Source organism: Amblyomma americanum, chromosome 1, assembly GCF_052857255.1.
Source record: "Amblyomma americanum isolate KBUSLIRL-KWMA chromosome 1, ASM5285725v1, whole genome shotgun sequence".
Lineage (NCBI taxonomy): Eukaryota > Metazoa > Arthropoda > Arachnida > Ixodida > Ixodidae > Amblyomma > Amblyomma americanum.
In genome coordinates, this window is record NC_135497.1 from 8,692,203 (window position 1) to 8,714,649 (window position 22,447).

The 22,447-nt window shown below is 47.0% G+C and overlaps 1 protein-coding gene across 1 annotated transcript in view; it reads right to left on the reverse strand.

Annotated features, from left to right (window-relative positions):
* LOC144115348 (WD repeat-containing protein 11-like) overlaps positions 1-22,447 on the reverse strand; it is a 155,009-nt gene that overhangs the window by 80,898 nt on the left and 51,664 nt on the right. Inside the window, 2 exon segments of the mRNA XM_077649735.1 lie at positions 9,616-9,700; positions 18,025-18,205. Of these exon segments, the coding sequence (XP_077505861.1) occupies positions 9,616-9,700; positions 18,025-18,205 (266 nt within the window).

The window sequence follows — 22,447 nt, forward strand, 5'->3', positions numbered from 1 at the left end:
ATTCGACTGCCGCGGCCGGGATCGAACACGCGTCTTTCAGGCTAGCAGCCGAGCGCTATAACCACTCAGTCACCGCGGCGGCTTACCACAGAAACTAATATTTCATGCTTAACAGGCGCACTTTTAAAAAGAAATGTGTTTTCTAAAAAAAATGTTCTTGCTTAAACAGTTTAAGAGGTTTTTAATGGCATTTCGGAAAACAGAAACCTTTTAGTGGCGTCGTGTGCTGTTGCATTTTCGCTACTATGGCTTTTGCGCAGTACATTCGCACCAAAATCCTCTGCGCTCGGCATAGAGTTTCTTAATAGTGGAAAGCTGGGGGCCTTTCCCTTCATCCACCATGGATGCCCAAAGCATGCCGGGAAGACAGCACATTAGATTGACATCCAGTGGCTTGTTGACTGTGCTATGGATTGGATTTTTTTGGGTGTTCAGTTTCGTTTTCACCGCTCTAGTTTTTACTAATTTTTTTTGTGCGCTTTGTGGTTGTGTAGTGCATCCTGTCACCTTCTTGAAAAAACTACCCTAATGGCTCTATGAGAATGTCATGACCTTGATGCGGATACGCAACAGTTCATTTGAGACCGAAGGCACTTGACTCAAAGCAAGCTGAGTGCAGTGTCTGGTACCTGCTAGGCTTAAATTCCGTTTGCCCCTTCACTGGGAGCTATTTATGCAGTAAGCTAGGCTTTGCTAAGCGGGAACCCGTGCTATCTGTGCATTGAAATGTGAAAGAAGGGAACAAGTTTTTTTTGTAAACTGAGAACTCAGCAGTCTGCTGCTGTGACCACTCTGCACATTTCTCGTAGGAGTCTCGGAGACATTTAAAAGCGCAAAGTACTTTGACAAGCACAATTTATGTTAACCGTACTCACAGAGGATTGCGCCTGGTTCATTTCGAAGACTGTCAGTGGCCGCGCATTGCATGCAGGAACGACTTCCACCTTCATGAATTAATTTATGCAATGCATGTTGCACTTCTCAGCATGAACACCGCCATCACTTACTTGTAGTACGAGAAGTTTGCACTTCCTAATTCATGTCTTTCTTGGTGAAATCTGCAAACGCAGTGCCAGGACATGCAGAAAGCCTAGTTTCTCATAGAAAGGCGGGGGCTCGGACAAGTTTCTCATGGCACAAGCACTGCCTATGCATGGACAAAGGGCGCGTCCCATAATAGCAGACTACACCAATGAAACATTTCTGTTTTTCACAATGCAAAAACGGAAGCTTCTAAAGTGTAGTATTTTAAGAACTAACAATTTTATTGCAAGAATATTTGCCCTAAAAAGTCTGTCTGTTAAATGCAAAAAAAATATTTCCCAAGAAAAAGCCACCCACCATGGGCAAATTCGTTGGTTGTTTACACCTACCTGGTTTTCTGCTAATTTACTGCGATATACAGTTACCATATTTTATTACAGGACATACTGATTATAAAACAACGCTTCCTTACAACATATAATTAGCGAAAATTTCTACTTCTGCAGTCGTAGTCATGCTTTAGGGACAAGCTATGTACCCATGCTGTCTTCCCAGCATTCCCATGATGGATGAAGTGCCCTTTAGGAAACTAGCATAGACCGTGGTGCCACCTTTCCCTCTAGGTAATATTTAGAAACTCTATGAGCGATACACTGGCTGCCATTTTGACCTCGTTTTCTCTTCGTGTGATGGCACAGGAATGTTCTATAGCTGTGCAAGTTTTTCACACAAAGTTTTTCTGCGACACCATAGCACCAAGAAGACGGTTAAAGTGCCGCCTTTAAGCGAAAAGTTGTGCTCGCTGCAGAGCAGTTTTCAATCCTGAAACCTGATCAGGACTTCGGCATTGATCAAAAGAATGTTTGCCGTTAGAGAGTGCAGCATGATGAACTTTTTGCATGCGCCACAATGAGCAGGGCCATTACGGGCCCAAACAAAGGCCACCATCCCGAAATGGAATCAGCACTGGCGGAGTTCGTCAAATCGCGGAGGTCAGCAGCACTTCCAGTGACCACAGAAGTGCTAGAGGCTTATCAGAGAGCTGGCAAGAGAGCAAGGAATTCCACAGGACTCGTGAAATGCACAAGCTAACTCAAACAGGCCGCATCAAGCACGCTTCACTAGGAGTTGTAGCCAGCTAGGTCGCTGCAGCCTGGGATGACATCCTGGTTCCAAAAGTGTAACAATTTCAATGCACTTGATGACAGAGAAGATTGTGCACTGCACAAAGAGGACAGTGATAAGGAGGTCAGCGATGACGAGCACGAGCGAGTGGGAGCAGGTTCATGGAAATAAATTCCGTTTGTGTACTCTCTGCTGTCATTCTCAATTGTTCTTTCGACCGCCTTACATCTGAGGACAATTTTTTATTTGGCCTTCAGCTTTCGGGTGTCGGCTTAGAATTGAGGCCGGCCTAGATTCGAGCAAATACAGTAATAGACCACCTGCGATACAGTGTCCCCACTTCATGCACCATTAGGCTGAAGAAACAGTTACACTTGACATATATTGCCTCAGTGCCATAAAAACGCTAGAAACAACCTTGTTATAGCTCCAGACATGTCATTTAAATTCAGTTTTTCACTCTGATTACCTGCCTAATGCATCTCAGTCTGGAGGGCACATGCAAATACTCAAAAAGAACACTAATTACGGAAACTAAGCAAAGCCAGAATGCTAGATCAGCACTCCACGACAGCAATATGCATTTTTAACTAACAGAGTGTTCATAACCCAGAAAACTACGCGAAAGATGGTTTGGAATGTGGGGTTTGGACGTCCCACGGAGACTCAGGCTATCAGGGATGCATTAGTGGATAATTTCGACCACATGGGGTTCTTTTAATGTGCACTGACATTGCACAGTGCATGGGCCTCTAGCATTTCGCCTCCATCGAAATGCGACCGCTAGGATCGAACCTGTGTCTTTTGGGTCAGCAGCTGAGCACTATCACCACTGAGACACTGCAGCGGCCCTAGGCAAAAGAAAATACACTGATACGACAAGGTGAAGAGTTGCTGGCTTCTAGAGTAGCTACTGTGTGTAACAACTTGAGAAGCGCAACTCACTCACACTCTGTGGGGCTCAACTAGTTAGCAGTTATGTTTTCACCTGACCCACCTGTTGTGTTTTCACCTGGTTCATACTTGAAACATTAGAGAGCAGTGCAAAAGAACGGCACAGTGAACAGCAGAAACATAGAAGCACAGCCACCTTCGTGCTACACTGGCTCTCCCTGACTGTCATGTGGTTTATTATGCCTTTATAATGCGTGGGGTGGCTTCACAATAAACAGATGGTAGTCGGCGCCCGTCCTGTGTTTCTATGTGTCTGCTGTTTTTTGTGGCATTCTTTTGGCACTGCTCTCTAATGTTGTGGTATACAGTCAAGCCCTGCTGCAGCGAAAGCCGCGACAGTGAAACTTCCACCCCGTCAGCAAACCATACAAGACAATGCAATTATGTCCCCCCGCAACAAACAATTTTCGGAGCAAGGTTCTGCTTCAACGAAATTTTTCCCAGTAAGCGGCCCGATTTTTTTTTTTTTTTTCATTTTTGACGCATCCACATATGCCCTTATATCTCATTAGGTTTCACAAAAAATGGCTGCCAATAACATTATGTACTTTCAACAGCGCAGCTGACATTCCCTGTGGAATCGGGATTAATGTGCAGACATGTGCGCAAAAAGATGGGATGTGACGCACTACTGCTTGCGACGGTTTTGCCGACTGCTCGGAATAGGTGCTTGCGAACCACGGTCTTTGGTGCAAGGAGTCTTAAGGCTTTTTTGCACGCTTCGCTGACGAAGGCATAGTGGAAACATTTCATATCCAAGTGTGAATCTATCGTGTTGACGAAAACCAATGAAAATGTTAAACGTTTTATGAAAAGCGATGGCTAGTTCCAAAGCTTCATTGCAGAGCATGTTAGGCCTAGAGACAGCGAGCAAGTGACGCGCAACAATCCGCTGTCACCTGGCGTTCCGGTGGGCGGCATGTCGTTGCAAGATGCCTACCACCGGCTAGGGTGCACTCTAGTCTCGCTTTTGCGCCGCAGGCGAGTATCGTGATAACGTTTTTTTGTTGTTTTTTTCCTGTCTGGCGTACCCGGGCACTGACTTAGTACAGGCACAACATACGTGATGATGGTTCTATGCGGAGGCTCAACAGAACGACACTCTGCCGATTTGTTTGTACTGTACACGCAAAACATTTTTTAAGAATTGGAGCAACCACATTTCAGGCACGTCGTCTAAAGCACCGATTTCTTTACATCTTTACATCTTTATTTCCAGAAGACAACTGGATGGTCTCTTGGGCTAAAAGCTACACAAAAGCTTGACGAGGCCCAAGAGACCATTACAAGGCAGCAGCGTAAAGAATAGAAACATAATAGATGAATAGTACATAGGTAGACAGTAATAGGGAAATAATAAAACAGTTACTGTGACAGGTAATAATGATGTCAATCAGATAAAGCTACCAGTAATGAACTGAAACCAAAATAAAACAACTGAAAAGCACATACGCGGAAACAACAAACAAAAATTAATGGATCACAACTGCACAAAACAGGAATGTAATTGTTTTTGTTCAAGCCCACTGTGTGTCTATATTTGTTTAGTATTGTAGGGAGGTTATGGGTAAGTGACTGATATTTATAAAATGTACGAAAATGAGGAACTGCCCACGCATCAACATTTCTTGTTAGCACGCTAATATTTCGTCGCTCTAAGGATGCCAAGGACTTTAGAAGGTTAGTAACTTCAGGGGAGGAAAAGTAGATTGACTGTAATAGGCGAAATTCATACAACTTGTCTACACTTATGATATTGAATGATTCAAATGCACCCTTTGTAGTTTCCATGGGCTCAATATTTGCTATGTAACGGATGATTTTTTTCTGTAAAACCAGGAGTTTATTTAAATTGGTTTTTGTGGTTGTGCACCAAACTAGACTGCAGTATCTTAAATGAGAGTTAAACAAAGCATGATATACTTGAAGTTTTATCTTGGGTGGAAGTACAGTACGACAGCGCGATATAACTCCTGTAATCGAGGAAAGTTTTTTACGAAGGTGATCAATGTGAGCATCCCAGGTTAGATGTGAGGAAAAATGTACACCTAATATTTTATGGTTGTCAACGATTTCAATTTCTTGGTGCTCATAGGTTATAGTGTGATTTATTTCAACTAATTTGTTTTTAGCGCGGAATATAATAGCTTTAGTTTTAGTGCAATTGATTTGATTTCGAGATGCATGAGACCACTACTTAACGCATAGTGACACGGGTGCACACTCGGGCTGCTGGCATGGAGCCAAGGTGTTTTCGAAGCTGGATGCCAATTTAGGGTTCTCGCAAATACCACTCTGTGAAGGCAGCAAGAAGCTCACTACTTTCATTATGCCATTCGGGAGGTTTTCCTTCAACAGGCTTCCATTTGGCATTGCGTCTGTTCCCGAGCACTTCCAGAAGCAGATGTCAAAAATTCTGGAAGGTGTCAACAAAGTTGTGTGTCATATGGACGACATCCTTATCTGGGGCTCAGACGGAACAGAGCACAACGAGACACTCCTCACCGTTCTTCAACGACTAACTAAGGCAGGTGTCACGCTAAACGAGAACAAGTGCCTGTTTAACGTCGACCAGCTCACGTTCTTGGGTCACAAGCTTGACCAGCAAGGAATCAAACCGGACGCCAAAAAGGTTGAGGCCATCTTAAAGATGAACAGCCCGACCAAAAGAAGCGAGCTGCAAAGGGTGCTTGAGATGGCAACCTATCTTGCCCGCTTTGTCCCCAACCTCCATGACGTGCTCCAACCGCTCACTTGCTTGCTGTCAAAAAAGCAGGAATTTGTTTCGGACATTCCTCAGCAGCAAGCGTTTGACAAGTGGAAGCGACTACTTTCGTCTCGCCCAGTGCTAGGGGTGTACGACCCTGCAAAGAATACAGTAGTCAGTGCAGACGCTTCTTCCTATGGACTGGGGGCGGTGATTCGACAGAAACTGACCAGTGGCAAGTTTTTGGTCATCGCTTATGCCTCCCGGGTTCTATCTGACGCAGAGAAACGCTATGCGCAAATAGAGAAAGAAGCTCTTGCCTTGGTTTGGGCTTGCGGAAAGTTCAGCGACTATCTCGTCGGCAAGTTCTTCTCACTCGAGATTAACCACAAGCCGCTGGTACCACTCTTTATGTCAATGAGTCTTGATGACCTTACACCTTGACTACAGAGGCTCAAGATCAGGATGATGTGGTACCAGTACGAGGTGGCATACGTCCCTGGGAAAGACCTCCTCGCCACTGACACGCTCGAGAGCGCCGCTTCAACAGACCGGTGACACCAAGCTAGAGGGCGACATCGTGCTTTCGTCCGCTGTGTGAGGACAACTCTTCCCATCACACAGCACTGCCTTGAGTGGCTGAAAGAGTCCCAAAAATCAAATCGCGTATGCTTGTATCTCCGAGAACGCTGCAAGAAAAACTGGCCTTCCAAACGAGATTTGCCCCTTGAGGTTAGGCCTTTCTACGAGCATCGTGGCCAACTCACCGTGGAGGACGATCTGCTACTCTACACAGCCCGGGTGGTTGTCCAACTCAAATGTAGGAACGAAATTCTGCGTCTTCTGCACGAAGGCCACTTCAGCATTATGAAGATGTAAGCTCGCGCCAAGGACACCGTTTGGTGGCCTACAGTGGCCAAAGACATCGCAACCACGATAAAACGTCCAGAATGTGTCAAGACGTCCAGCAACCGAAAAATGCCCCTTTGAAGCACCGAGTTTCCTTCAAGACCATGGGAGAGAGTTGCAATGGACCTGTTCTTCAATAGCCACTGGTGGTTCATCGTGACTGATAATTACTCCAGATATCGGAACTGACTCGTCTAGAGAAGCTGTCATCTAGTACAGCGATCAATCACTGCAAATCAATTTTCACCCGGCACGGCATTCCAGAGGTACGGACTCGCTGAGGCTGCAGTAAGAATCATCAAAACTTCAATGAAGAAGACCCAAGACCCATACCTGACCCTCTTGTCCTACAGGTCAACTCCATTGAAAAATGGCTACAGCCCCTCTGAACTATTGACGGGGAGGCGGTTGCGGATAAAGGTTCCTCTGACTCCCGGAAGGCTTGTTCCCCGTTTGCCAGATGCCACTAAACTTCGGAATTTTGAAACCCAGTACCGCGAACAGCAGCGAAGAGATTACGATAGACGATATGGCTTACGGCAACTTCCGACCCTTCTGGGAGGAGATGAAGTCTGGGTTACAGACTTAAAGCGAAAAGGGAACGTGTTGTCGCCCGCAAGTGAGCCTAGGTCATATATAGTTGACACTGGAAATGGCACTATACGGCAAAATCGAACCCATCTTATCCCTTTTCTCAAGCCTGCGAAAGAGGAGAAAGACCACCAAGACGTCGTATACGATGAATCTCTCCCTGGGATTTCAGTTTCTCAAGAAGATTCCTGAACAACCTGCGCTGACGCCTCCTATGAGGAATCATCCCCTGGGACTTCAGTTTCTCAAGAAGATTCACAAACAACCTGCGCTGACGCCTCCCACCGGCACACCAAGTGTGGACGTTGCGTCATTCCTCCCAAGAGGTTGCTTTTCTGTCAGGGGAGATGTTGTAGGCAGTAGCCACATGCAGTGGCTAGGCCGTCTGCGTGGCTTGGCTTGGCTGCGCGGCGGGGCGCCCACGTGAGGCTTGCGGCGGCTGGCGCGCGTCTCGTGCTCGTGCCGGCATTCGCTGGGCTGGAACAATGCTGTCCGGTTGGCGTCTCAACACTCTCGTTTTCCTCAACCCAACACATAGGGACCCAAATCGGTGCCATTCCTGATTATAGGCCCAGTGTGACACTTGGGACTCAGTATGCTAGCACAGGAAGCTAGAACAGAAATGATAAAAATTCATAACCAGAAATAAAAGGCACCATTTGTTAAAAAAACAAAAGATCACAGTATATATAAAAACAAGACAAGAAAAAATACACCAAACTTCACCACCTACCAGATTTGAACCAACAGCCTCCAGATCACTAGTTCGTCACTTACTTAATACATCATAGAGCATGCTATAAATGCTATAATTTTTGGCCATGAAACATGGGCTGGGATTTTTATTATGTTCCTCTAAGGGGATAGGAGATTTTCCAGCAGAAGGTCCCCCAGGAAATGTATACTTAGGGACCTGTTTCTGTAACACTGGTAATTCTATGCATTAAAACGTAGCGCACATTGAAATAAAATATGACGACGATGATGCGCTGAGAGTTCCAAGGATTCTATGTCATAAAAATAAGGTAGAGACCGCTACACTGCGTAAGGGAGTCAAAAGTCATCTTGCCATACAGAAAAATGCTGGTAGTTATTGAACGGCATTCCACCAGCATAGTGCAACTTACTGCTCCCATATGGTGACCCTTTCATATTCTTGAACATTACGTTGAACATTACACACAGACGAAAAAGGCTATCTCACTAAGAAAATATGCAGCAAGGCTTCCAAAGTATTCACAGGGTACATCCACTTGATGCTTCTGGATAACTCTTGTTTTCACACTACAACCCAGCATTACTGTAAAATAACAATCTTAAAGAAAAAAAGAAGAAAGAGCAAAGGAATGAATGCAAACCTGCTTCGATACTAAGCACCCTCCCTCGACTAACAGTTGCCAGTTGTGGAGAATCAGCCCCGCAGTTTCCCCTTATGGTTTGCTTTCCCGCAATGCACCATGCACATTCCGTGATTAGTTACCTTAACTAACAAGAGAGGGCGCCAGCGTCACAGCGCGAGAAACGGCTTGTAGCTCGCACGTGGGAGAGAGCATGACCCTCTTTGGCTAGGAACATTGGTGCGAGCGGGCGTGGCATTCGTGGTTCCGCTCTTCGCCAGCGGGGCGAGGAAGAGGCGGGGAGACTCACTCCCGTATCTCGTCCCGTCCGGCCTCAGAGAATCCCTTGCCCTAGCGCAGGAGAACATTCGCTCGTAACCTTGCTGGTGAGTCGGAGGACCTCGAATCATTAGCGTATTTTGTTGCTAGCTGGCTTTATTGTTGTTGTAGCAATAAATGCCTGTTGAAAACCAAATAGCCCCTTTGCAAGAAACAAAGAATGCTCCACAGTGACCTTGTCCATGCCATGGCAGCCCCTTTTAGTACACTCAGAAATATTCTAATGCTGGCCCTTAAGGCAGAACTCGGTGCATTCAGTGAAAGACGTGAGCAGAAACGTTGCAATGTCAGCAAATACCATCTGCTTTAGTGCAGCATCATGCACAATATGTATTTGAGAGTGGAATAAAAAACTGCTGTTTCAGAACAGAGCCACGCCAATGAGTTTCTCAACATTGATCCATGACGAATGGCCAATAATTAAACTCATTTTCTGGAATGACCATCAATGTGTTGAGTGCTAAAAAGCCATTCAGCAGCTAAGCAACAGGTACAGTTTGGTGTTGGCGCAACCGCTTTCAGAAGGTATGGGTGCAGTGGGCACTGTTATGCACTACGTGTGATGCAAACATGGCGCCAATGTAGGGCACGAGAAATGCTTTGGCATTTCACATGCAATTACTCATATCAATACCTTGTACTGATCAGACACTCAAGTATCACGCTCACCTCACAGGTGTCGCATGCAGGTTCAGCTCTCTCTCCAAGGTGCCGGAAGACAAGTCAAACACTTGCACGCTTCCGGTTGTGCTTCCTAAAAATGATGCCACAAGAAAGATGCTTTGGTATTTCAAAACTCAGCAGCCCTGGCCAGTGCCTGGCATAACAAGCTAAACCTAACTGACGAAAACGATTTGATGCAACTACAAATATGGCAGACATACACCTGTCGTGCATCATATTACACACTACTGTGCCCATAACACTGCCTTTTACAAAAAAACAAGAGTGTTTACTATGACAGTACATCCTACAGCAACTACAACCAAATACAGTTGAAGCTTGTTAATTCGAACTCCATGGGGATGGCAGTGCAGTTCAAATTAACCTAAATTTGAACTAATGAAAGTGAACAGAAAAGACAGTACACTCCAATTGAGCACAATCCCATAGCAAGATTACCCATTTTATTGTTTAACTTAATCATTACCATACAAAAGATGACTGTTTTTGATAAGTACAAGACAGAATTATTTCCTACAAAATATGTAAGGTGTAAAAAAAATGCAAAATGCTTGAAAATGATGACAACAGAATGTACTTTCATGTACATTTATTTCAACACATATACTTGGTGTGAATAAAGCATAAAAAGTGCCAACAAAAAAAAATGAAAATTGAGAAAAAAATTGTATGACAAGATAACTCTTGGAGAAAATATTAAAAAATTGCAGAATGTAAACAAATTCAATCTGTCTAGAAACTACCTACTAAATGTTTGTAAATATAGCACAAAACATTTTGAGCTAAAAATTGTTTTCTGACACTACATGAAAAAAAGTGTCTTCACAGTCTCTTTGATATAAACTTCTTAAGCCGCAAAAAAAAACTTTAAAGTACAATGTAATACACCAAACTACAGCTTGATAAATGTACTTAAACATTACCAGTTTCAACTCCAAAAACACGAAAAGTATATCCACCATAACGGTTGTGACCGCCACCATACCTACCATAACTCACATGAAAATGAAAAAAAAAACATTGGTGGTGGTTTAGCTTTGGTTAAACCTGGAGTGACGCAATAGCTACAGCTGCCCGAGAGGAACTTCACGTGGCCAACCACGTGACGAACCACGTTATCAGCCACGGCGCCGTGCCGCCGGCAGCTGCTCCGCACCACGCAACCAACCACGTGACAGCACGGCGGCACAGCCATGGCGTGGCGGCACAGCCACACGGTGGCAACACCACAGCACCGCTACGCTGAAGGCTCGAAATGCTACTGTAATGTAGCTATCGCTACAAAAAAAAGCTAATAATATACTTTTAAAGGCTGCAGAATGCTTCGGTTTGGCAAGAATCTATTCCGGAAAATGTTTCAGGAGATGGAACATTCAGAAGACGTTCACAGCTTTCGTGAACCACCTCGGGCTACTAAAGTGCGTCAATCCTAGGTCGATGCGCGAATTTATACTGGGCCGGTAACTCGATTCTCCATTGCACCTGTTGAAGTAAATCTTGCCTATACGATGTCGAGGCACTGAAGAAACTAGAAATATAATTTATTATACCACTGCAATGCGTGAACCGGCTCCAGGAACAAACAGACGAGAGTGGAAAACGAAACTTACGGCCGGACAGCTGGCTACGTTCCGTACTAGGGTTGCGCAGTTTCATCGTCAGAAGCAAAATCCGACAATAATTTCATCACCAGAGCCACTGTGGCTTGATGCATTGAAAATATCTGCTGTAGACGCAGCAGAATTGCGGGAAGCGAGATTCTGCGTAGCACACGCTATGCACGCATTTAACGCCGTGCTACGAGCACACTATGCCGGAATCTCTACTTCTTTATAGGCGTTTGAGGAATTGCCGCCTTGAGAGCAAAAATACAAACTACGTATAAAAGTACAGTGTCTAGACAACCCACTAGGTAGTGTAACATATTCTCCGCGACACCAGTAGCACTGAAATTGCACTTCGAATCTGTCAATCCCCGGTGGTCAATGCATAGCTGCATGGTAACAAAAGAGTTACAAAAGTCCGTGATTGCCTTCCGCACTTTCTTTTTTTCCCGGAAAGCAATGGCTGACATCTTCTGTTCTCAAGTCCGAACATGGTGCAAAGAATCCTCATCGCCTTCAAAATTTAAGAGGTCCAGAGTGTCCGATCCTCGCGTACCAAGGGGCTGCGCCAGAGCAATGAACAGCGTTTGACTAGTTGTGATTTTACTTATAAATAATGGCTGAGTGGTTGGGGCACACGGCTACTGGGCCGGACTTGCTGTGTTCGCACCTAGCCATGTTTTGATGGAGCCGAAACACAAAGGCTCCCATGTGCTGTGCGATGTCAATGCACTTAACGATCCCCAGGTGGCCAAAATTATTCCAGAGCCTTCCACTACACCACCTCTTTCTCTCTTTCTTCTTTCACTTCCACCTTCCTCTTCCTTCCCTTACGGTGCAGTGAGATGTGAAACAGTTACTGTGCCATTTCCTTTCCTCAAAAACCAATTTACTTACTTTAATGTGGTGTGCAAGCTCATGAATACAGTCATACGAACATGGCTGAAACGAATTCGCAAAATTCCCCACTGAAATGCATTGCACTGAGAATGCAGAAGTGCGGGTGTTCTGAACACTGTCTCACACCACTACGAATAATATGAACACGGGAGCCGTGACCACCCTGCACTGCAAAGGCAGAGTGCTGGAACGCTTTGCATATGTTGGCAACACCGCAACTGCCAGTCGCACACTACGCACATCACTGTGTGTTGGTACGCGGCCTGCACATCGCCAACATCATGATCACCAGTGACATAGTACGTACCACCGTTTTATAAATGATGGCACGTACCACAAGCATCGGGCAGTGGCGTGTGACAGTAAATAACTTTTGTCAGCTGTAAATAGCTTTGCATAAATGCATTTCTCGTGCTTCAGAATGCGGATTCTGCTCATTTTTCATGGTGCAAACTTCGTGGGATACAAATATATTTCGCAACCCCATGAGATTCGTATCATCGAGATTCTACTGTAATCCAGGGACTTAATCTGCTTTCCATAATCAACCCCTTCAAAGGACACCACCCAAGGGCCAAAGGTGATGCCCACTGTTCTTAAATACAACCATTATTATTCTTTGCCCTCTAGGTGAATGTTGCAAAACTGTTCTGCCAGTTATACTGCTTTGCAGCGACAGCTGCGAAAGGAAGGTTTTCTACAGTTTACGGATTTGTGGTCCATTGGCAAGGTTTCTTGTAACCATAAACATTACAATGGTGACACACAATGACCGAGGTCCAGGTCAGTGGTCTGCCTAATGAGAAAGCTCAACAATGGCAATCTGCCATTTGTGATAATCGATCCATATGAGTGCAGGCTATGCAGGCCATGCGGCGTATACATGGATCAGCTTTTGCCACAAATTTGAAGCTTACCGCGCAGGGATGCGGAGCAGCTATGGGGTCAAGTGGCGGTACTACCATCATATTCTCTCTACCTTTTGGGCGGCTGAGGAAGCCGCGCCGGTTTAGCGAAAGCTGGTGCTGCGTTCGCGTTGCTCCTTCCTTTGAATACGATTTGAAAACATTTATGGTCAGCATTGAGCCCTATGTGGGCACTATACTAGATGGCCTCGAGCCCATGGCTCTCAGCGACCTTGTGAGCCCACTCAGTGGCCCGGGCTTGCGTCAACAGGTCTCAGCTGACCAGTATAGGCAACGGGCATTCGCTAGGAACCGCAGTGATCGCTTAGCAGCCAGTGCTTACTGAGCAAGCTGGCAGAGACAGAGGGACTCCACCATAGTATCTACACAGACGATGTTACGCTCTGGATGAACCAGGGAAGCGATGGCTATATAGAGGAAGCCTTACAGATGGCAGCACACATGATAGAGGAATACTTGCAGGACAAGGGCTTCGGTGTTCCGCTGAAAAATCAGAACTCCTGACGGTGATGGCGCAAAAGAAGAAAAACAAGGAAAATCCGAACATCACTGTTACGGTAGGTGGACAGCAATCCCATGGGTGGACAGCATGCGCATACGTTCATAGTGGGTGAACAGTGCAACAAAGGCGGGACGAAGACAAGCGCTGACTAACAGTGAGTTTATTGAAGAATGGAAAGGGATAATATACAGAGGGCGCCAACGATCAAACAGGAAAAAACGACAAAAAGTTAAAGAGCCTATGCCACGTGTGAGGCAAGATATCGAATTTCGCTGCCATTGAATGCCACAGGAAGACTGCTGATGCATTTTCCTCCAAGATTATCGATGTGATGCACTTCCAAGATTTTGCGCGTGACCTTGTTTTCATGATGAAACACTGCTCTCTTGTACATCAGTTCCCATTTGTATTTTTTGCAACGAAACTTTGTCCCAGGAACCCGGCCAAAGTTTCCTGGTTTTTTTCATGTTCTCTTTCATGCTTACACTTGCACCTGGCGCAATGAGCGACAACATGGCAAAGAAGGTGTGGGGACCTGCCCTGCAGTTCCCTGCATTTGCTTTCCCGCTAGGCACCGTGCAGCAGCAGCCTCGCCTCGAGGAGGAACACATTCCCTTGTCAGTTACATAAACTAGCAAGAGAGGGCGCCAGCGTTGCAGAGCGAGAGACTGCTTGCAGCCCGCGCGCGGGAGAGGGCATGAGGCTCTTCGGCTGGGATCATCGGCGCGAACGGACGTGTCGCTCGCGGCTCCGCTCTTCCCCAGCGGGGCGAAAAAGCGGCGGGAAGACTGGCTCCCGTATCTCGTCCCGTCCGGCCTTCGGATATCCCTTGCCCTAGCATGGGCAAATATTCACTCGTAATCTTGCTGGTGAGTCGGACGACCTTGATTCATTAGCGTACCTTGTTGCTAGCTGGCGTTATTGCTGCTGTAGCAATAAATGCCTGTTTGTGTCAGCCAATGTGGGGTCTCGTGGTTTTGAACTGTGTCAGCCGCGATTAAGTTGGGAGGATGTATTTATCTCCCCACTTCAACTCCACAAGGGTCAATTTTTCATGCGATTTCATGCTCCATTAACCTCTTATTCAGGCATCGGCATGTTTGCCCAACGTGAGCGGCACCGCATGTGAAGGGTATCTGGTATACCACATTTTCCTCAAAGTGAACGGAGGGCGACACATGTTGTACCTGGCAACCAACCTTCTTTGTCGCTTGTGCGTGCGGAGGAATGTCGCTCGAGGATGCCCTTGTCCAAAGTCGGTCATCTCTCGGCATTCGAGCCCAGCGCACACCGAAGGCTTCCTTCGCATGCTAAGGTTCATAAAGAACACTGCAAAGTGGCTTTCAGAGTGACTCGTCCTCCGTTAGCCTAGAAACTACACCGAAAACTCAACCACTCAGTCAGCAAGCATGACACAATCCCCACTAAGCCATGCCAGGCTCTCTCCCTCTTATACAGCCATCCAGTCCCTTAGAGTAGTTGAGCAGCACATAGAAAGCACTCACATATTGGCACATTGCGCTAGAAAGCTTGTCTCACTTTAAAACACTAAACAAAAGCAATATGTTCAAAATCCTGCAGCAGGAAGAAAAATATCAGCAAGCAGCAACTTTCAGGCTGATTCTCACGTAAGGGGCCTCGACTTATAAGCCATCGGCGTTGCCTTTGAGACTCCCCTTTTTGTAACGCACCTCAAAAGAATATTGTTGCAAAGCGAGGCTTCAGCGCAGGAGTTTTTGGAAGAGGTTGTCAGTTTTTCAGCCATGCCCTGCGCAGTCACAGACCAACAGTGGCTTCAGCAGCCGAGACCTGACAAAAACCGAAGGGCTTAATAGCGCGTTGACAACCGCGAGCTCCAGATGCCACACGACAATGATTTGTTCCGCAGCCCAGTGGCGTGTCTCCAACACCCAAGCAGCACTTGAAAAGTTGAATGTGAGAGGGGGGCGATCGAGTATGAAAGAAATGCCTACATGTACTCCTCTCTCAATTCGGGAATATCCTTCATTTTTATTTTTTTTACTGGAGCGCATTCTGCTGCATTCTTTCATGTGGTAGCACTGCGTGCTTCTTTGTGGCCCGCTGCGAGCTTCACTCGTCCAGCAAGAACTTTCGCAGTGTCGCCACAATGGGGCAGGTGGGTTTCACTTTGTCTGAACCCGTATAACTAATATAACGAAACTCATTGAAAACATGCCTCAAGCAGAGCTCAGGAAAACATTGTAGAAGGAACAATGACAATTCTTTCAGGCAGAAGATTAAATCTGCTTATCGTGAAAGGGAAAAATGAATGGGCAGAAACATTCATACGGTAAGCAATCTCTCAAATTTTTTCCGGGTGATCAGTTCTAAAGGAAATATATTGTGGGGCCTTCAGGTAAGCAGTTTCGTCTATTCTGGTGTCACTGTTATATACACTGTGTAAAAATTTCAATCTCAGGAATTTTCTTCTTTGGGACAAGGGCTGCCACCCTAGCTCAGTTTTAATGTTTGTCATGCTGGAGGCAAGGTTATAACTGTTAGTGACAAAATGTACAGTCCGGTTCTGAATTTGTTCTAGTCTGTTAATCAGGTTATGCGTATGTGGGTCCCAGACTGTGCATGCATATTCTAGAATAGGCCTTATACTAGTGAGATAGAACGTTTCTTTGAGGGTCAGGGGTGCAGTTTTAAAGTTTCATTTAAACAAATTTAATGCAGCGCTAGATTTGTTAGCCAAGTAGTCCACATGCTTGTTCCATGAACAGTCAGACGAGAAGTATACACCTAGATACTTGAAATTATCAATGCGATAAGAAAGTTGCAATTAATGTGGTATTGAGAGGGAACGGGCTGTCGTTTTCACGTGAACTGCATGTGACAGCATTGCACGTGGCATGTAACCCATCAGCAGCACGATTATTTGTGAGCAGACAGGCTATTGAGAAGAGCCCACTGTTGTGTCAGAGGTCGTGGTGGCTCTGCGAAATGCTTTCCTGCATGTCACCACCTGACATGCTCATGGAGCCCCTGCAGAAGCTTTATAGAGGCTGAGGCATGTGTCGCTCTCTTCAGCACAGGCGCGGCCAGACCTCCCTGGGTGTGCTGAGGAAGGTTTGTTTCAACGTGTCTAAGCAAGCAAGCATAGACACTTTCATATGCGGCATCTTATTTTTCTACCCATGGCTGCCTTGCCACTAATCATAGCTATGTGAGTAAAATGAAAACATTCAACAGAGGTCTGTCTGGTTTGGGATGCAACACTGCGAAATGAATGTCAACGTGATGATTAATATTTGCAGGTGTTTGTTGAAGGACGTCCTGGCGGGCTAGTTGGTTCATAATGAAGAGAATGAGTACAAACTACGCGAACAAGACGGGACGTAAGGCACACAACATGCCATGACTGAAGCAGCAGCCTAGTGTGCGAATTTGGCTTGGTCTCCAGCACAATAGTTCCATCAATGTCTATCCAGCGGTCACATACCTCGTAGTGATCGGCCACTGCGCACAGCTAACATTGATATCAGCTTAGTGCTGATTCATCCTTTCCGTGTAATATTTCGTTTTCCCAATGTACAACGCTGGACACTCAGAGCAGGGTATTTTGTACACAACTCCTTAGGCTCTTTCTATAGGAAAAGGTCTTTTGGGCGGGGCAGGAGGCGTCCGATGGTGGCAATTGACTTGAGTATTGTTCGCACCCCTTCCTTTCCAAGAATACGAGCAGAGGTTTCGCTGACGCCTTTTACGCATGGAATGAATACGAGTCTTTCCCGCTGGCCTATGCTTGGGTTAGGCGTAGAATTGTTTTGGTTTCCTCTTTTTTTGGTTTTAGTTGATAAGTGAAATGAATGAACAGGGGTATCCGGTTTTTTTTTTGCAGGCCAGCGAAAAAATAGCCGCCATAATCGCTTTTACAACACCGCAGAAAGCTGCGATGTGCACTCAACGCACCGCCGGATTCATAGCGGTAGCATGTCCGGTCCTCAATGTGTCGTCACGACCTCTTGACCAATCACACGCGGCGGCACAACCCACGGTGTGCGATGCGGCAATGGCTGCATATTTCTGCTAAAAAAGGCAACTCGTGCTTGTTTTCGCCCGATTTGGGTTCAATATTTGAGTATGCAGCATGAAAAACTGTAGGACGCCACTGCAAGCCCAATTTTCACACAACGTCCAATTTCACTGATCTTTGTCTGAAGCCTGCTTGATCTTGAAAACCAAGCCTTTAACTGAAACCAAAAAGCTTGCGCACATAACTCACATTTGGCCTAACCACGCTAAATTGTCCACCATTTTTTTTTCTCGTCACTGTATTGAAAGAACACATGCACACACGTATAATCACTCATCCACAAAATTCCCGGTGCCATTTGCTATTAGGGCACAAGTGCACACTTTGATAATGTGGGAATGAAAGGAGAAGCAGGATGGTGGCAAACTGTGCACAGCCAGTTAGCAAATGGACATAGCATACCGACAGCCAGCAGGGGTCTGTAGGTGCTCCAGTTGCCAAACGTCACTGGTGGGCACATGCGGCTCAAGTGTGGTCCAGGGGCCAGAGCCTCCAAGAGGCCAGCTGTGATGAGGCGCAGAGACCCAGCCCTGCTATCTCCAATCAGGGTAGCCAATCGCAGTGGCTTTTCAGGTGCCAGCCTCTGCAAGGCATGCACTTCTTTGCATCACTACTACAATGGAATGGGCTGCAGCAGTCACAAATGCACCACTACAGCATCATGAGCCTTCCAAGGCACTGCTGCTTATCACACTGTTCCCACTCCCGTTCCCAGGGACTATTTTAGATGAAACAGGCAAGAACTTTTCCTGCTACATTAAACTGCATTGAATATAATATTTACACACACAAAACATATCAACACAATCACCAAGAATGAGGCGCTTCACTGCAAGCTGTAATGTGCCCTCACAATTCTGCCGACCAAATGCCATTTCTGTGAGAAATTTGAGCTCGAACAATATGTCCATTTAGCTGGGAGAAGCATTCTACGGCACGCATTCATTTCCATAACAGTCGCGATAACAAGCCAGACAGATTACTCCTCACGAATATGGTTGATGTCATTTCGGCACAGAAAGGTAGCTGCATCGCTGAGAAAACCGCATATGAAAGTCCCAAAACCCTTCCACATTCGAAGTGCTTGCAAAAATTGAACTGCTTTGACATCATTTCTATGACACCGTTGCAATAGACTCCCCGACCAATCATAGGCACCACTTCCAAAGACAGGAAATGCAGCCAGAAACCGAAACTAGAAAGCAGACTTGACCAGTCTCGTGACTGGTCAAGTCTGCCATCACGGCAAGGTGCAAGAAGAGCTACCGTATTTACACGATTGTAAGTCGACCCTTTTTTTGAAATTTAAAATTCCGAAGTGGGGGGGTCGACGACTTACAATCAAAACGAAACCTTGAACTGCCAATAAAAGCAAGAAAAACAATCTATCAGGGACGCTACTGCGATGTTAGAAGTTTTTGTTTGCTCTATGACTCCAAGCGTAGCATTCAGGTATTCCGCGAGCTTTTTGGCCAGGATTTTTCATTTTTTATTTTTACTGCGCACACCGTTACCCACCGCGATGGTTCAGTGCTACTGAACAGGATACCCGGGTTAGAACCCGACCGCGGCGCCAGCGTTTCGATGGAAGTGAAACGCAAAGGCGCCCGTGTGCTGTGCGATGTCAGTACAGCAGGTTAAAGATCCCCAGGTGGTCGAAATTATTCGGGAGCCCTTCACTACGGCCACCTCATTCTTCCTTTCTTCTTTCACTCCCTCCTTTATCTCTTCCCTTACAACTGGGTTTCCGCCGTTATTTGAGACAAATACTGCGCCACTTCCTTTCCCCCAAAACCAAATTCATTTCACTCACGGGAAGGGCCGCTTTCCCGCTGTTCCAATCGCGGAGTCTGCGCCAGTGCCCAGGAGTGTCGCTAGCTGATGGAAGAGCCGCTATTTCAGTTGGTTGCGCAATACGTAACAGCGGCGCTTCTGGGGAATGCCGATGTTTGCTGGAAGAGCCGACGCCCCGACACTGATCACTCTTTGTTTGGTGGTGCTTGACTCGACTGCCGGCCGCGTCCTTCGCCATGAGCTCTCCAGGTTCGAAAAGCATTCGGCACTCATTCACTGCAGCGTTCAAGAGGGAGGCCATCATTCACGCTGAAGAAACCAACAACTGCGCGGCGGGCCACAAGTTCGACGTTTCTGAACGGTTGGTGCGGGAGTGGCGGAAGCAGCGAGACAAAATTTTCGATTGCGACTCCAAGCGAAGAGGTTTCCGCGGGCCGAAGTCGGGACGCTTTCTGGAGCTGGAGGTCAAGCTTGCAGCGTATGTCACCGAAATATGTGATCGGTCCCTTCTAGTGACATGCAAAATCATCACGCAACAAGCCCGGGTCTTTGCTGCGGAAGCTGGAATACTCCGAACAGACTTCAAAGCCAGCAGGGCTTGGGCTTCGAAGAGGGCTGGCTTCTCTCTTCGTCGGTCGGCGTACTAGTGTATGCCAGAAGCTGCCTGCTGCTTACGAGGAGAAAGTTCTCGCCTTCCATATGCACTACCTCAAGCTCCGCGCCTCGCGGCGATACCTGCTCGGCCAAATCGGCAATGCGGACCAGACTCCCGTCTACTTCGACATGACGAGCAACACAACAGTGAGCGTGAGGGGAGCTCGCGAGATTAAGCTTGTCACGACAGGAAACGAGAAACTTCGGTTCACTGTTATGCTATCATGCTTGGCAGATGGCACAAAGCTCAGACCATACATCGTCTTCAAAAGAAAAACTATGCCAAAGGAAATGTTCCCGAAAGGTGTGATTGTGCGAGTGAACGAAAAAGGCTTTATGACGGACGACTTAGTTATTGATTGGTACCGTAGGGTGTGGCATTTGAGGCCAGGGGCATCCCTCAAAAATCGCAATCCGAACCTCCTCGTGCTGGACTCATTTCGTGGCCACCTTACCGCGAAAGTGAAGGCAGAGCTCCGAAAAGAAGATACAGATATGCTGGTGATTCCCGGCGGTCTGACGAGGCAGCTGCAGCCGCTAGACGTTGGCATTAACAAGCCATTCAAGGACTTGCTCCGGCGTGAGTACAACGAGTGGCTGGCAGCAAAAGGGCGGGAACTTACGCCAACAGGGGGCGTGAAGAGAGCCTCCCTGGCGGCTGTGTGCGGGTGGGTGATTTCCGCTTGGGCGGCCGTTCCACGCGATGTCGTGGTGCGGTCATTTAGGAAGTGCGGGCTTTCCATGGAGGACGATGTGCTGTGGGATCGCAGCGGCGACGACGACGACGACGACGACAGCAGTACCACTGAAGATGACTCAAGTGAGGATGAATAGCCCATCTATGCAATAAATTTTCGTTTTTGAAGCACTCCACCGGTGTTTTTTTTTTCGGACATGCGATTGGGGGGTCGACTTACATTCACGTCAACTTTTTTTTTTTTTTCGGACATGCGATTTGGGGGGGTCGACTTACATTCGAGTCGACTTACAATCGTGTAAATACGGTATTTGTTATTACCACTTGCAAAATTTCTCGTAAGGAAAAATGAAAATGAAAATTGGTTTTTGGGGAAAGGAAATGGCACAGTATCTGTCTCGGATATTGGCAGACACCAGAATGGCCGTAAGGGAAAGAATAAAGGAGGGAGTAAAAGAAGAAAGGGAGAAAGAGATGTCATAGTGGAGGGCTCCGGAATAATTTCGACCACCTGGGGATCTTTAACGTGCACTGGTGCACTGACATCGCACAGCACAGGGGCGCCTATGCGTTTCGCATCCATCGAAACGCTGCCGTTGCGGTTGGGTCCCGTAAGGTCCGGGTTGGGATAAAAAAAACAGAGTCCGAGATGGCGAAAATTTTGGTGTTTGCAGACTGCCCTGGCAACCATGGTCATAAACTGCGCTTAAGTTGCAAACTTAGAGATTCTTGATAAATGTACAACCGTCTGGGAACAAAATGAGTGAAACAGATGCGTTAACAAAAATCTATCTATAGCATTACAGACCAAAAGATAAATTAGGAGGTAAAATAAGCAAAAAAAATTACTAGAGCTAAGCTTACCAGCTCTGCGCATAAAGTTGGTTAGAATTAGTGGCGTTTCCAGCAGGTAAGGTCGGTCTGGCGTACGCATGCAATGAGGATGGTGACGCTTGCACAAGCATATTTTGTGGGGACCTGCCCTGCAGCCCCCTGTGTTTGCTTTCCCGCGAGGCACCGTGCAGCAGCATCCTCACCTCGAGGAGGAACGCATTCCCCTGGCAGTTACATTAACTGGCAAAAGAGGGCGCCAGCGTCGCTGCGCGAGAGACTGCTTGAAGCCCGCACGCGGGAGAGGGCACGAGGCGCTTCGGCGGGGATCGTCGGCGCGAGCGGACATGTCACTTGCGGCTCCGCTCTTCGCCGGCGGGGCGAGGAAGCGACGGGGAGACCTGCTCCCGTATTCTCGTCCCGTCCAGGCCGCGGAGTATCCCTTGCCCTAGCGCGGGCGAACATTCGCTCGGAACCTTGCTGGTGAGTCGGACGACCTCGATTCATTAGCATATCTTGTTGCTAACTGGCGCTACTGTTGCTGTAACAATAAATGCCTGTTTGTGTCAGCCACTGTGTCGTTCCTTTGCTCCCTCAGAGCAAGGCCCGCCGTGGTCGGAGAGCGCTCGGTAGCGTACGCGATCACGGGGTGGGGTCCGGGTGGCGAATGGCAACGTCTGCGACGTGCGGGCAGGAGTGAGGGTTGGAACGCGGCCTGTACACTGCCGATGTCGCGATCACCATTTGCGCGATAACCACAGCGAGCAGTGAGTGGAAGCGCGCAGCCCGCACACACCAACGTCACTAGTAAGCGGTGGAAGGTGGCCTGTACACCACCGACATCACGAG